The sequence below is a fragment of the Aulonocara stuartgranti genome, assembly GCF_965226115.1.
Source record: "Aulonocara stuartgranti genome assembly, chromosome: 6".
In the NCBI taxonomy this organism is placed as follows: domain Eukaryota; kingdom Metazoa; phylum Chordata; class Actinopteri; order Cichliformes; family Cichlidae; genus Aulonocara; species Aulonocara stuartgranti.
The window spans coordinates 37,815,991-37,831,778 of NC_138944.1; the positions used below are offsets into that span (position 1 = coordinate 37,815,991).

At 42.1% G+C, this 15,788-nt stretch overlaps 4 protein-coding genes across 8 annotated transcripts in view; 1 reads left to right on the plus strand and 3 right to left on the minus strand.

Annotated features, from left to right (window-relative positions):
* The window catches only part of LOC309708559 (piggyBac transposable element-derived protein 4-like), a 209,237-nt gene that overhangs the window by 106,660 nt on the left and 86,789 nt on the right, over window positions 1–15,788 (minus strand). The window lies entirely within an intron of this gene.
* Window positions 1–15,788, minus strand: part of LOC309708567 (uncharacterized protein) — a 243,165-nt gene that overhangs the window by 19,429 nt on the left and 207,948 nt on the right. The window lies entirely within an intron of this gene.
* Window positions 1,887–4,619, plus strand: LOC309709437 (uncharacterized protein). Of its 2 annotated transcripts, none has more exons than XM_082538057.1 (5): window positions 1,887–2,511; window positions 3,334–3,480; window positions 3,882–4,056; window positions 4,201–4,366; window positions 4,519–4,619. In XM_082538057.1, exons 2-4 carry the CDS (start codon window positions 3,426–3,428, stop codon window positions 4,364–4,366), a joined length of 396 nt encoding a protein of 131 aa, XP_082394183.1. In that variant the 5' UTR covers window positions 1,887–2,511; window positions 3,334–3,425; the 3' UTR covers window positions 4,519–4,619. The 2 variants fall into 2 exon arrangements, with proteins under 2 accessions (XP_082394183.1, XP_082394184.1); XM_082538058.1 differs by lacking the exon at window positions 1,887–2,511 and adding an exon at window positions 2,613–2,876.
* LOC309708561 (uncharacterized protein) overlaps window positions 6,756–15,788 on the minus strand; it is a 36,030-nt gene continuing 26,997 nt past the window's right edge. For all 4 annotated transcript variants that reach the window (XM_082536697.1, XM_082536695.1, XM_082536696.1 and 1 more), the window contains 2 exons: window positions 14,026–14,154; window positions 6,756–13,888 (listed from right to left, as the gene is read on the minus strand). In XM_082536697.1, the coding sequence (XP_082392823.1) occupies window positions 13,773–13,888; window positions 14,026–14,154 (245 nt within the window). In that variant the 3' untranslated portion in view covers window positions 6,756–13,772. The remainder of the gene's footprint in view (window positions 13,889–14,025; window positions 14,155–15,788) is intronic.

A 15,788-nucleotide genomic window follows, 5' to 3' on the forward strand; every position in this document is an offset into this window, starting at 1 on the left:
AGAAACTCTTTTATATCACTATATTTTCATCTATGGACATGCCAATAAGCTTCAGCTAAAGTGCAACTAAAAAATCTGACAAGCTTCAGTGACTGTGCATGTGTGAGGAGATCAGAAGGTTAGCAGGGTTTGAAGATTTCTTTAGGGCATTTTTTCATCTTTAATGCATTAACTTACATAAGTTTTCATACAGAGTGATGGGAGTGTGAATGGATTTGAGAAAGACTGCTCTTCACTTTGCCTGTTCTGGACAGTGGTATTTGGATACTACAATCACCACAAGTACATAATTTTTATTGTATAAAATGACCAAATGTGATACCAAATGGCATTTATAATCAGAAAGATAGTTCATTTAAAAAATCTGAAAAAATGAAACCAACAAAGTAGTGACAAATTCTGCAGGTCTTCAAACTGGCCTTTGTGACAGGCCATCTGAAAAGTTTGTGCTTAAAAACTCCTTTATTACGTTAGCTAACGTAATAAAGGATAAAGGATTTCTTTGCATCATCAGATGGGGAAAGAACATCAAGGTCTAATATGTTCAATTTGATAATACAGACAAAACAGGGACCCAATCCTTGGGGAGGACCGATTTTTGACGCAGCGTGTTTTAGGGTTTGAAAGCCACAGAGACGCGGTGGCGTTTAGAGAAAGCGCAGGGCAGGGATAGCTCAGTAGGTAGAGTGGTTGCTTACCTTCCCATGATCGGAAAGGCGGGGGTTCGAATCCACTGAACGGCTACCCTGAGGTACCCTTGAGCAAGGTACCGTCCCTGCTCAGTGGCTGCCCACTGCTTCACTGAGTGAATAAGTCAAATACAAAGAGAGTAATTTCCCCACGCGGATCAATAAAGTATACATTATTATTATTATTAGATGCATACGGGATCACTGAGGGTTTTCGCTTAGGCAGCAGTTGTCCTTCTCTCCTGGATCGGCTGGAGCTTTCCTTAGGAGCCTTCCCAGCTTTGACAAATGTCCAGCTGGGATAACCACATTTACTCAGGGCCTTCTTGATGTGATGTTCTTCCTGGCCGCTGTGTCTGTGGGGTTGGTGTTCACTCTGTGTTGTAGCGTCCTGATGACAACCAGTTTATGCTCCGGTGGACGATGAGAGTGAAACCTTAAATACTGATCCATATGCATAGGTTTAAACATCTACTTTAAATATCCCCCATTACTGATGGAAATGTTACAGTCTAAGAAGGCTAACCTGCCATTTTTCATATCCTCCCTGGTGAATTTGATGTTGGTCCACCGAATTAATGCGATCCATGAATTGTGGTACATCCTGACACAAAGGTGTCTGAACCAATGACTTAGTGCTGTTCCAGGGTATGATAACAGAGTTCTCTTTTCCACTTCTTTCATGTCCACATTGGTCACAATGGTGAACCCATGGCACATGCGGGTTAGTGCACCATGGGTTGTCATGGTGCACTAACCCGCGTGTGCCATGGGTCAGTATTACATGACCTTTGTATGTGAAATAGGTGGAATTAAGACACAGTTCCAAGAGCAAACACACTTGGTCTGTGGTGAGAGTGGTCCTGTTGCTGAGGTTGGGGTCATCCTGTAATCTCTTATGAACAACCTCCACTGCTTCAGTGACTGGAACATAAGTGAAGAGAGATGTAACATCGTATGAGACCATGGTTTCATCTGCCTCCATAGGACATCTCTCACCTTCTCAACAAAATCCAAAGTGTTCTGGATGTGGTGTTCAGAGCTGCCTACCAACGGGTTGAAGATCGAAGCCAGAGACTTTGAGATGTTATAGGTGACCGAGTTGATCATACAGACAATTGGTGTTAAAGTTACACCCTGTTTATGTGGTGAATGATACACTGTTAACCTTTGCTGTATTTTTCATTATTATGTGATTTGAATGGTTCATCATACTGTTTGTGTATTTTTACTCTTTCAGTGGTTGGTTGCAATAGTGCATTACATTTTAACTCTTTCACTGCCAACCATTTCCAGATTTTCCTCCAACCTATGCCATTTGTCAGTATGATACCAGTGAAAGTATTATGGTTTTGACTTTTTAGGGGACTTGCCTGTGTGTAAGGTTCAAGAATTCTGATCATCTAATCTGCTGCATGCAGTTGTATGCACATGCACAGCTGCTGCAAATGTGTGCTTGCCACTGCGTTGCCAAAGGCGAACTTCAGTCAGTGGAGAATATTGTAATAATTTGGCGGAGGCTTCTCAGTCGAGCAGTAACTGAATTGCTCATTTACTGAACGTGCAACATGTACAGAACTCTTCTGGGAACTAGTCAACCCAACTTAGTGAAACACACACTGAATGCATGCTGGCCCCGCCCACCTCTACCAACCACCACTCCATATCCTGACTGACATGACCTGTGATCCAGTGATTGACAGGAGAGGAAAGACAGGCCAACTTTGTTAACTCTTCGTTATGATATTCTCGAGAGGACAAAAGATTTTGCACCTGTTATTGTTGGACCTCTGTGTGGAAACTGCAAACGGGACGTCATAAGGTAATGCAAAGGACTCTCCTACCTAACATACTCGTTTATTAATTTTTAAGAGCATGTATATTTTTTGTGTGTGTGGGGGAGGGGGGGGGGGGGGGGGCTTAAAATCGGTGTTAGCTTGGTCGAAATAGCACATTAGCTGAATTATTCTGGAAAAAATAGGTTGTGTGTGTTTTTTTCTTTTCTTATTTAAATATATATTTAGATATATATTTTCCACGGGGAGGGGCGAAGAACACAGGCGCAACGACAGTCTTTGTCTTTTTCCCGCCGACTGTGGTGCATTGTCCTCCTGCGCTTCTGTTCTATGACTATTGAGAAGCTAGCCACGCTAACAGTGGGACATTTAGCTTCAGCTAAAGCAGCAGGTAAAAATACACATTTAATGAGAATAAAGAAAGACAACTTTTTTTTGGAAATTTAGAGACTGCTAAAACAATCTTATCCAGTTTTGAGCTTGCTCATGTAGGTTAGCCTGCTTTATTTAATTTTGTGTGAGCTGCAGTACACAACATTAAAAAGTTAATATAACATTAGGTTGGTGGCGTGAGGAACTCCAACCTAAGTTTAATATTTATTATTTTTTTTAAGTGGGAAGGGGAGCATGTTTTTTTTCCTTTAATGCAACGTCTTCCAGGGTCTTTTTCATAGGAAAACCATGTAACGTCTGTGTTAGGTTGGTCAAAAGAGCAATTAGTTGAATTATTCTTGAAAAGATGGGTTGTGTGTGTTTTTTCTTTTATTTACTTATGTAAATATATTTTTCAAGGGTTAAATAAATGCAACATTAAATTAACAATTGTCTCTCTGTCTTTTCCCGCCCAGTGTGGTGCATTGCTGTCCTCCTGCCCTTGCTGGCTGCGCTGACAGTGTGATGTAGCCTCAGTGTTTGTGTTTTAAAGGCTTTTTCCACCAAGATGTCTGTTGAGAGAGAGATGACCTTACCCATCACACCAAGGGTAATAGCGCTTGGTAAGTAAATACTTTCAATCCTCTTGTAATATTTTTGTAAAAAATCTATGTAATTATTGTGGTATTTGTACCCACAACAACTTACTTAACAGGGGTTTGTCTGTTTTATATTGTATAAAAATAGAATACACACAGTTTGCTGCTGTTTCTCTTATTATACACAATGACCAACAGGAAAAAACAGCCTAACATTTCAGCACAGGCCAAAATGCCAAAACATTAGGCAGTTTTTTCCTGTAATTGATCATAATTTTCATTACATAATAAATAATAAGAGAAACAGCAGCAAACCGTGTGGATTCTATTTTTTTACAGTGTGAGGCCTGCTATCCAGCATTCTTGTGGAAACCTTATTTGTAAGGGTGAGCACATTGTCTTATTGGACTCTTGTCTGTTTTTAGGGAATAGTTTCATGTCTGCAAGCCGCTGGATGATCAGTTTGGAGGGCAAGGCATTTTATGAGCCTGAGCAGATGCATGACTTTGCCAGCACCCTTGCTGTCTTCTTTGCGTCATACTACGTTTTCAACCTTGAGTATCAGGAGTCAGCGTCCATCACACTGGAGATGATACAGAGGTAAATACTTTACACCATTAAAGCTTACACCATTTAAGAATGAAATATATGTGATAGCTTGACTACAGTTGCAGAAACATATAGGTGATTGCTGTAATGTATGTTTTAATTTTGAAATTAAAGCAGCCCTTTTTCCGTTAAAAGGTTCTTTGTGAGGATCAATCGAGACATGGGAACAAAATGCCCTGCAAAACTTGGTACAAGCCGCAAGACAGGTCGTGTCGTAAAGAGGAAGGTTACAAGCATCAGCCCTCGGATCACCACCTTCCTCCAGCGGCTCTCTGAGTTTGAATGGAGAACTTCCAACTAGGTAAGAATACAGAGATGATAATATCTTTTACATAGCTGATAATTATATACATACTGTACACACATCCATACAACAGTATGAATGATCTCAGACAGATGTGAACAAGTGAATAACCTGAGCAAACATGAATATTGATGATGTGTCTTTGACAGGTGGTGATAAAGACTACGCTGAACCCGACCATCCTGGTAACGGAAATCTAAATCCCATGTCACATTCTATTTCCTGGGACCCACTGATAATTATTACATTTTTTAAATGATTTTTGTTTTACAATTGTAATAGTTTATTTAATGTTCATGCTGGTGGGTTTGTCCTGTTTTTAGTGGAATGAAAAACTGTTTTCCTTAAAAAAATCAGACACAGAAAGGTGAAGGACTGTGTAGTTTTCATGTACGCTTCTATTTATTTTGGTTATTGACATTGTTTTTATTCAGTTGAAAAATGTTTTTCTTGTTAAAAAAATATCAACAATAAATGTTGGTTTAATTCACTATTCTGAGACTACTTTATTGAATTATATTGTTTTTTGTAAATGTTCTTATATTGAATATGAATGTTAATATTATTTTATATGCTGTAAAACACAATTACAGTCTAAACGGGCGACCGTGGCTCAGGGGGTTGGGAATCGCATCTGTAACCGGAAGGTCGCCGGTTCAATCCCTGGGCTCTCTGTCCTGGTCGTTGTGTCCCTGGGCAGGACACTTTACCCTACTTGCCTACTGTTGTTGGCCAGAGGGGCCGATGGCGCGATATGGCATCCTCGCTTCTGTCAGTCTGCCCCAGGGCAGCTGTGGCTACAACCGTAGCTTGCCTCCACCAGTGTGTGAATGTGAGAGTGAATGAATAGTGGCATTGTAAAGCGCTTTGGGTGCCTTGAAAAGCGCTATATAAATCCAATCCATTATTATTATTATTATTAAACAAATTATACTGTACACAATTACAGTGTTATACCATAAACCACATTTGCAGTACAGTGATACTATAAAACTTAATCACGGTAAGTCTTTCTAACTGTAAACCACGTTTACAGTAAAGCTGTTATACTGTAATATATGTTTACAGTAAAGTGGTTGAACTGTAAAACATCACAACAGTAAAGATACTGTAGATCAGTAATTACAGTAACTTACTGGCAATAGTGTTGCCAGTAAGTTGCTGTAAAAATACAATAAAATGTCTAACAGTGTACCACTGATCTTTGATCCGTGGTTGTTGATCAATGATAATAACAATTTGCATACTACTTAACTTATTTTTACTTTATTGACCTATATAAGACTCTTCACAGGATAAAAACCACAAAGTGCTTCACAATAATATAAAACAGATATTAATGATCAAGAAACTGCCCTCACAGCCCATTGTTCGTCTGAGACATTCCCTTTCTCTTCGAAGAGAGAGCAAAGTCACTCAATGATTGACCGAACGTTTCTCCTACTGAAACTGCTACATCCAGATCCCATTTTTGGGATTTCCTTACCTGGATCATTGAGCATGCATCGAGACATCTCTGAAATAGTTGTGGTGAAAGTTGCCTCTATGCTATGGCCAACAGAGGGTCTGGTAAAAACTGGTAACTTTAAATTTGGGGGTGGGGGATTTAGGATTATAAAAGGGACATTTTAAGACACTGTCAGCTGATATGCTTTGGATCAGTATCATTTTCTGTTACTTAAGTAAATTTTTTTGGTGAATTTTGTTTAGGTTTGCATCCAAATTTTCTGTCTGGAAGTATTCCAGTTGCTTTTTTCCTCCACACAATCTTTCTATGTAGGCTGATTTGGACTCATCCAAAAGCTGTTGGTTCTGGGCATCTTCTTCTGCAAATTGAATGGCTTTTTAAAAAAACGTATAAAAACTGTTCCCAGTGTATCGCTCTCCCTTGCTGATTCTATCTCTAACGTTTTGATTGCAGGCATATACCTCAGTATTTCTGCTCATCTCTGAGGCGTTGGTTTTATCTAACAGAAATGTGAGCCAGACTACTGTTAGTCTTTCTGTTTCTAACTGTCTGCTTCACGATATCATGTTTCCTAAACATTTGTTTTCAGTATGATATCATGTAAAAACCCACATTAATAACTGCCACTCTAACCCTGTGAGGCCTGCTGGGGGAGCTGTTGAGTATTTGTGAACCTTTCAGGATCCCTAAAGGGAAACGCAAATCCTGACTCCTGCCACTCAGAGAAATGAAGAGAAACAATAAAGAGCACATTAATCGAAAACACTGTCTCTGTCACACTAAGAAGGGGTAAAAACAGCAACTGAAGTGTTTACAAAAGTTAGCACAGATACAGTTTTACATTAAATACAGGAAATATCACCACATGCTTCATTTCTAACCTGATATATTGCAAAACATAAAAAGAACAAACTCGTGTTTTATTTTAAAAATATACTTTAATACAACAGCTGCATATAAATATTAAAATATACATTATACAGGTGTACAGTACACTCACACAAAACAAAAACAAAAAATATTAGGCTTCTATTTGTACGGCACTTCTTGTATTTTTTTTCTTTTTTTGATTATTATTAAGGATTACGTACTGACTTACATAAAGATGAGTTAATGTGTTAACAGGTCCAAAGTATTACTGTAGTATTGTGATTACTGGATTACTGAGAGACAGACAGGGGGGTGTGGGAGGGGGAGAGAAAGGGAAGAGGAGGAGACAGGGTTGCTGTACAGTATATGACATGGCATTGTGGAATGTTTGCTAGTCTCTTAGTTTTCCTTTCCTCCCATCTTTCAGTGTGTTTTCAGACAGATTAAAGAACCAGCAGGGATGTGATTGTTCACTCTTTATTCTCTCCACAGGATTTTTCTCTAGAATACTAAAGTACTATTTCATTTCTAATGAGACATGTTTTTCTGTTTTTGTTTTTTTAAACTGCTCACATCCACAACTGGCCTTTGGTTTCGACTCATCATCAATCTGGACAGAAACGACTGACTCGGTTTTGGTTAAAGCCACGAGGTGTGTCTCAGCTGCCACCGGCTGTGCCATCAACACATGTGCAGCACGTTGTTAACGTATCGGATGCTACAACCATGCAGGTTTTCAAAACCCACTAGTAGTACGAAATGCTCTGTGAGAATGAATATGAATGTCTGCATTTTTGGTCACTGCATACGTTACTGTCCTGCCAAAACATCAGCTGTATTTCCCCTGAAAAGTACAAAAGAATAACTTTTTTAACAGAAATGAAAGTGTCCTTTGGACTTTTCTATTAAACACCAGCTTCTGTGGCTGAAGAACAAAGGCACCACAGACGTGTCTAACTGCCACTTCCCATAGACTCCCATGTTAAAATGCCCAACTTCTGTCATGAACATGATTACAGCCTGGTACAATATATAGTTTTGGTCTTTACAGCTAATTTCCCACTTTACGGCAACTACAATTCACCCATTTGGATTTCTGGCCATGGCCAGTTTGACTGACAGGTGCAGACACAGGCAGCTCTAGGCAATGACTGTTTCCTAAAGCAGAAGCTGTTTAACTGTGTCTGTCTGCATAAACGGGGTTCACCAACTCCAAACACACTCCTTTGGTGTCCTCCAAGATCCTGACAGCACATCGGCAGAAGTGGATGATGTACGTGTCTAAGATCCAAAAACTACAGCATGAAAAGCACAGTGACACTTTCTCTTGCTTTTAACATTTGGTTTCCCTTCAGCTCATTGGAAGCCTAACTTTTGTTTTCCACAGCTGGCTGACGAACCAACACCAGCACAAGCAAGAGAAGCTCCCAGTTGTACCAGACTGTACACGTCCTCCACCTGGAAATGGAGCTCAGTGTAGGGAGATGATTCTTTCTCAGACTGCCAGCGGACAGCGATCGCACTGCTTCTGCTGGACATATGAATCCTGCTAAGCCTCAGCTTGAACTGCATGTCCCGGCTTTAAAGGTGGTGCCTTTGAGGATTTTTTAACGGAATTATCTGACAAACAATGTGACTTTCTAACTTGTGTGGACTTTCAACAAGTCTGTGTTTGAGTTTTGATGACTGCAATCTGAATATTTTATCACTTATACCTAATTAACAGTATTCTCTTTGTGGGTACTGTAACCAAACGGTTTCTTGATATAGTCTGCTGGCCTCAGCTGACAGTACAGTGCTTTCACCCTCTAGCCTAAATACAGCTCCAAAAAGAACAACAGAGCTGCTGCCAAAATGTTAATGGCGAGAGTTCAAATTCCACTCTGATAAAGACATATAAAAGATTAGCAAATTAGTTAAGATGACATTGCAACCGCTGCTTTAACACAAGACCAAAGCCTCACACATAACCTCATAAGGTACGATTTAACCTTTAGCAACAGTATTTCCCAAAGCACCAAGCAGTTCCTCTAAAGCCTTGAAGTTGTGGTATCTTGCTGTCTGAATAAAATGTTCAATAATTTATCATTAAGTTTGCAAGCAATCTAGGTTTGGCAGAACATGGTGTGCACAAGTAGGACCTTGTTAATCATACAAAGTCAGAGTCCTTAAACAACCACTGCCAGATGTTCTAAAAACAGATGTTCCGCTCTCTGATTTAAATGCAATGATAACACATGAGGCACCGACTGGCAAAGCCTCATCTAGCTCCTTCCACTTCAATTTAATTGATGGAGAAAAGTAATATGGACCTGCAGGTTGAAACTGACACTTGGACCCCATCTGGCTCCTTCCAGATGGAAGTTTCCAGGTCAGCAATAAAGGAAGCGGGGCATCGAGACGCAGGCCACCAGGGCGATTGAAAGATATCAGAGTGTGGCAGAGGGTGGAGGTGACGGTGTGGATTAGAAGGGTTCGGATAAACTACTCAGGGTCCCTGACTAAGTGCCGCTTCCCTGGCCTCCTCTGCCTTTGAAACTGGAGAAGCCAGAGTGTTTCCAACAATGAGAGCAGTGGAGCAGAGCGGGGACGGGCACTTGGAGGTCAGCAGCGTCCCACCGGTGTAGTCTTACTGATGAGTCTATTCAGCCCAGCGGGTCCACAGGGCCTGAATGCCTGGTCCAAAAAGCCACTGCAGCCATGTGTAAGCTTAGGAAGGTCAACCACTTCTAATTGTTCTCACCCTAACACTGCTGCTTCAAGGATTTAAGCTACACTTTACAAGCATGGCACACACAGAGGTTAAAACTTCTTCCTCAGGCAGCTATAAAAACGTCAGAGTGTAAAAAAAGAAAACAATCGGTTAATCTCGTGATTTTAAACAGTTACTGAAGATAACAGACAAACTTACAATGAAATAAAATCCTGTTCACAGCAGCCAGAAAAAGGGACGGTCTGGTCATCTCGGTTGTGAAATCACTTTATGACCAGAATTACTGTTAATTCATTTTCTCATGTTTTGGTTGCAGTTCAAAATTCCACTGGAAGTCTTTCAAAAGCAGAGCATCTCCACACAGCACAGCTGTGTATGAGATACAGAGCTTTTACTGTTTTATTAGCCCACAGAGGGGTTTTTGTTGTTGTTCTAATAAGTACCTGCCTCAGTTATATTGCATCTTTTCGTATCCATACTTCCGTGCCAGCATTTAATGCACCTCTAACGTTTAAAATGTCAACAGTCAACGATACTGCTTTGAAACGTGAAACTTAGTCTGCTGAGATAAATGGATGAAAAGATTAAAACCTCCCTGTAACGTTTTCAGTGGGAATTTCCACACTGGTAGCAATCATTAACAGCCTCAGATGTGTGTCCTCTCTGTATACCACATATGCAGAAGCTCCTTACTTTCAACTGTCACCATTCCCTAAACTGCTGAGCACTCAACGTCTTCCCCCTTTCTCCAGAACTTTCTCAGAAAAAGCCCACGTGCACATGAGCAACAGGCAAGTTTCACAATTGTTTACTTCTCTCTGCGTCTGGCAGATGGTGACACCCGACGAGGAAGCCAGTCAGATAAGAATCGTCCAGTTTCTGCAGAGTCATTGTCTATATTAGGTCGGATGTGGACAAAATTGTAAGCCGAGACTGTTTGTTCTGGGCTGTTTGTTAAACCCCAGCAGATCCGCGGCTGAGCCTGGGCCGGGCTCGCCCTGTTCTGACCGTGAAAAAGTGAACAGTGACCACACGACTGACATCTTTGGGTCAGTTCACTTTTCTCTCTCTCCTCCTTCCAGGTGCACACAAACAGAAACACTACAGAGGAACTGAATCAGGAATGTGAGAAACAGAAACAAGTGGCCTTGCCAAGACCGGCCACTCCCTATTAAAGCTTTACAGTTAAAGGGATATTCCACAATACAACAAGCTACAGCATCAGTTAAGGCCCTTAGATGAGCGCACCGCTTGTGTAAAACCGGCTGTTTTTCTGTTTGGATCAGAGGCAGGAATTCACCGTGTTACAACTGTTTGCAGTTTTTGGCATATAGATGAATGTACACAGCAGATGGTGCGCTGTGTTACGTAACAGCGATCTGAACGAAGGAAAATATCTGTACAAACTTGTGTAGTCTTTAAACACAAAGACCTCATCCTCCTCCTCTGACGTGACAGATGGGTGTGAGAGCGTTTTAAAGCTCGGCGATCTGCACAGTTGTTTCTCTGCTCTTTCCTCATGTTTTCTGTTGTTGTTGCACGAGCTGCTGCCAGCGCACGATCCCGTGACTCTGCTGGCAGCATCAGCAGCTTCCCAGCCCCCCGGGAGAAAGTGTGAGTTTTGGGGGGGGGGGTTATGGGTGTAGAAGTGCACACCATTAGCTACACTCAGTGACCTTCCCCGAGATCACGCGTCTCTTCACGGATGATCACATGAAAGCCTGAGCGGGTTTCTGTGGTAACGTTGAGGACGCCTCATTGACATTAGAGCTGAATCGGGTATCTTTTCATTCTCAGACCGTCTTTGGCACCAGAGCCTCGACGCTCTGTTCCCCAGCAAGGAAGGCCATTCCAGCTGAGCGACAGGAATCCTCTGTTTACAGTACAGCTTTATACAACCATGAGCAACATTTCCCAGAACAGAGCAGAAAACTAAAAGCAGGAGCGACGCTAAGCTGCCCCTCACTCTTCTAAAAAAAATGACAACAAGCAAGACATCCACGACATGAAGAGTTTAAGTTGAACCGCTCCGTTCCTGAATGAGACAGGAAATGTCTTGTTTTTCCAATTTTTTTTCCATAGAAAGGGGGCAGTGTGTAGAACAGCAGCTTTGGAATGCAGCCCAGATGGGAGCTTGTCAAGGTTAAAAAACAAAAGGGAATTGCTCCGAGAACAGCCGCTCCCCTATGTATATTTCCCAGATATGATGTTCACAGAAACCAGTGCCCACTATTGTTTCCACAAATAGATTTCAACATATACGTGAAAACAATGTAGGTTTCCATGTATAGACTTAATTTAAAAGGAAAACATTCTGCTTCACCTTTTTTTTTTGGTGACCCCAGATGAGCCTGCATTTTTTTCCTTCTTCTTCTTCTAAGTAAAGTCAAGTGATGCCAAGCTTGGCGCAGCAGTCACGAGTTAAGTTTTACCTTGTAATAGGTTTTAATAACACAGGTCCCTGTGGCTTTAAGCTCCAGGCACTTGAGAAAGGCGTCATTATGCAAACAAACCGCCTATTACAACAGTACGTCCTTGCAGGCCAAAACCCAGTCAGCAGTTACTGCCTCATGCCTCCAAATGTGTTTGCATGACTTTTCTGTCATCATATAGTAGCACCATACTGAAACAAGCCCAAACCAGCAGTTGGTCGCAAAGCGCTTGGTGCCCTCAAGTCTCTCAATCAATATCTGTCTTTAGAAAAAGGTGCCAAGAGTCTTTTTTTTCCTCTCTCTTTTGGAGGATTTGAAGCCCTCTTCAAAGGTGCTTTGTTGCTCTTACCACAGTGCAATTCAAAGGTCTTAATTAATTTTTTTAGCGTCCAACAACATTTACAGAGTGTGGACAGGTTGGTCTCCAGCTTTAGCAGAGACCACAGAAAAATAAAGAAAAACAGAAAATAAAAAGGCAGATTTTTCTCTCTCAAAACTCTCAAGACTGACGCCCACTTTGTGGGCTGTGGCATCATCAAATAACAACAAAATCAAATCAACAAAAACAAATTATTTGCTTTCTAGCTCTACAAGTGTGTGTGTGTGTTTTTTTTTCTCTATTTGTCATTGCAAGTCAGGAAATTGCGCTACATAATCAGGTCAGGGGGTTGAGGAGAGGGCTTGGGGCAGGCATCGAGGACACTTCCCTTTTTTGGGGTAAAAAATAAATCCACCACAGATCAGCTAAAGGAGCACCAGGCTGCAGAGCTAGACGGCCAACCAATCGACAAGGCGTTTGGTCAAGTCCCGTCTGCCACACCACGGCCTCTCGGGTCCGTGACGGTAGTGCATTTACGTGAAAAGGATCTAAGTCTATCAGGTGATGCCCATCTTTGAATGATGCATGCAGGTAAATAGGACAAGAATTAAAAGTGTATCAGTCACTTCACCCCTCTCTCAGCAGGACAGGATGGTGTGTTAATGGCTGGCAGCATCTGAAGTGGTGAGAGGTGTCAGAGTAGTTCAGCAGTATCACTTATCTTTGGTCAGTTTAAATTAAGGTGCAGTTTGTTTTCTTTTTTTTTCTTTTGATCTCTGCTTACATTTTGATGGGGTGACGGGGGTGTCAGAGAGGGATGGGTGACTATTAAAGCTCCGAGGACTTTTCAATCAGTTACCATTGACTGGTCTGGCATTGGGTCTCATTTCAGATGCTGGTGCAATTCAAATGGTATGTAGAGCTTCTATAGGAGCCCAGCCAAACAAAAAACAACAACAAAAAAAACCCCCAAACCAAAACAAACACACCCTCTTCTTTGTTTCCCGTGCCTGGGCTCCTCCCACTTCCTTATTTTTAGAACTTCCTCTTATCCTCAAATGCCCCCTCGCCCTCAGCTCACTAACGGCCCCCTGACAACAACTACGACCATCTACAAAACAGTGCAATGTCTATTCATAGGCACAATGGGGTACAAATACAGCACAGAGAGGGAGAGAGGAACACTATACACGCTCATACAGTATGTTACACGCACACACTTATGCACGCACACAGAGAACACAGAATACAGAGACATCAGCAGCAGCAGCAGCAGCAGCAGCAGCTCTGGCCTGTTGGTGGTTGTGGTGCAGCCTGCAGAGACAGAGCGGTGAAGACGGCTGCTGTTTGGAGGACCAACAGGAGAGGACCAGGAGCAAGGTAGCAATTTACTATCGCTTTGTTTAGGCTACTCCTTCCTCTTCTTCCTCACCTCCTCTTGGTTCCCAGCCTCTCCACTTTGCCGTCTCTTTGCTTTAAATGTGTACGACGTGAGAGCAGAAGAGGTGTAGAGGAGCTTGGTCTCGACAAGTTGGTGGTGCTGGGAGGGCGGGGTTGGAAGAAGAGGGTACGGAGAGAAAAGGGACTGCTGTTTTGGGGTTTTACCCCGATGCCTCATCCCCGTCCTGTGGGGGCTCTTTGCGTTGGTTCTGACCGCCTGCGCTGGCTGCCAAAATCCTCTGCACAAAGTCTTTGGTCCGCCCAGCAACTAAGGGACCTGAGGTAGCCATGGAGATAAATTAGGAGGTGCGATGGAAAGAAAAGGACAAGTCGCAAGCAAAATCAAACCTGTTTTTATAGCACGAAATATCCAAACTGCTTATTACATATCTGTAATGTTAGTCTGTTTCTCACCACTCGACTCTCTGAGGATGTCTTCGAGCCGTTGGGTCATCCCTCGTTCGTCCGTGTCCTCCTCCTCGCTGCTCTCCACTCGCCGCTTGATCACTTCCTTAATCCGTAGCAGAGCTCCCAACAGGTTTTCTATGCAGCAAAAAGAGGAAAAAACAGCAGTGTGAGTCAGGAAAGCGTTTCCAGGGGCCGAATTCTGTTTCTGAAAGTCGAGGGAGAATAACTGATATCATTCAGGGCTGTGGAGTTCCACAGAATCCAAAGGCGTGCATTTTTAGTCGCCTACATGAGACAAATTACAGTGTTTAGTGCAGGGCTGTCAAACATACTGACCTTCTGTTTGCAAGGGATGGCTAATCGGGACTAAATTGGCTCAAAGAGAGAGCAGCTGAAACAGCTTGTTTTAGAGATAGGGTGAATTGAAGGGGCTACAGAAAGGCTGTGAGATAAATAAGAACTATTTTGAACTGCCAATCATGCAAAGCTGCTCTCGCAGAACTCCCCTCAGCGGTACGAAGCAGATGTTTATTTTCAGAAAGCAGAAGAGAAAGCAGAGAGAAAAAGAAAGGGAAAGTAAACATCAAGCTGAAACTAAAGGAGTGAAAGTGGTGCCCAAAAGGTCAGATGAGTGAGTTTGTGACTCAACCCTCGATCTTCAACTCCTAACTGTCCAAGTGGAGCTGCTCAGTGGCTAACAGATACTGACTAGTAATATGAAGCATCTGGAGTCAAGAAACACGCTTTTTGTTAAAGGAATCCTTCTTGGGTCTGTGAGATAATAGCAGATGGGTTGCTACAACATGTGGCACAGAGAAGCAGCTGGTTGGGCCCACAGGAAAGCAGAAAATGTAGGGTTGAAATTGGCTTGGAAAATGTACGTTTAATAAAAAGTATTTTCTTATTATTAATATTATACTTGGAGAGGTTTGCGGATGGTAAGCAGCAAGCCCAGCCAGTGGGTGGGCATGTGATTAATAGAAGAGGTAATCTTAGTTTTTAATTTAAAAATAAATGGATTGTTTTACATCTATAATTAGCAAAAGTGGTTTAAGAGTGAATTATTATATTAACATTATAATGGTATATTTATGTAAGCCCCGCTTCTTTCCAGTGTTTGAAAATTTTCCCCAAACATCTGTGTTTTTGTTTGCTTATAAAACAGAAACGGTTTAGTTTAGCTCAGATAGTAGTGCTGTGAATCATCGGCACCTCCTATGCTAGTGGCTCCTCCCCTGTCAGGTCATGTGACCCAGTGGTGCCATGACACCCCTTCTGTCTGTGTACATTATTCTCGCCTTGATGTGATTTGTCCAGGGCTCATATCAGCAGGGAGTGCGTGTGTGGGCGAAGGACCACAGTGGGTCTGACCAGCTGCTCCCCAAGTCTCTGTAACACACACACACACACACACACACACACACACGCACACATTCACACAAAGCAAGTCCGGAGGCTTCACACAGCACTGGCATGGTACCAAAGTGCTCTTTGTTTGAAGTTTCCTGTTGAATCTGCGGCTAAGTATGCAAAAGTGTGTTTTGTATAGATGCAAACAGCAGCGATATAAAGCGAGTGAATGGAAGAGAAAAACAAATGACACAGGAGCAGAGGAGGAAAAACGGAAGGAAGGAAATCTGTGAGGTTAAGTTCTGTATTTGGGCCAGTCAGAAGGCAAAAAATCACAAAAGCAGAAGCCACAACTAAAATCTTTGCGAGCAAATGCTGGGCCAAAATCAGGAAAGACTGAAACGTTCAGAGAAAATCAA

Bases quoted from the DNA above. Each gene is read 5' to 3' on its own strand.
- LOC309709437 (XM_082538057.1), top strand. From the start codon at position 3,426: ATGTCTGTTGAGAGAGAGATGACCTTACCCATCACACCAAGGGTAATA. The intron at 3,481-3,881 runs GTAAGTAAATAC...GTCTGTTTTTAG, and splicing joins ACCAAGGGTAATAGCGCTTG to GGAATAGTTTCATGTCTGCA. The intron at 4,057-4,200 runs GTAAATACTTTA...TTCCGTTAAAAG, and splicing joins ACACTGGAGATGATACAGAG to GTTCTTTGTGAGGATCAATC.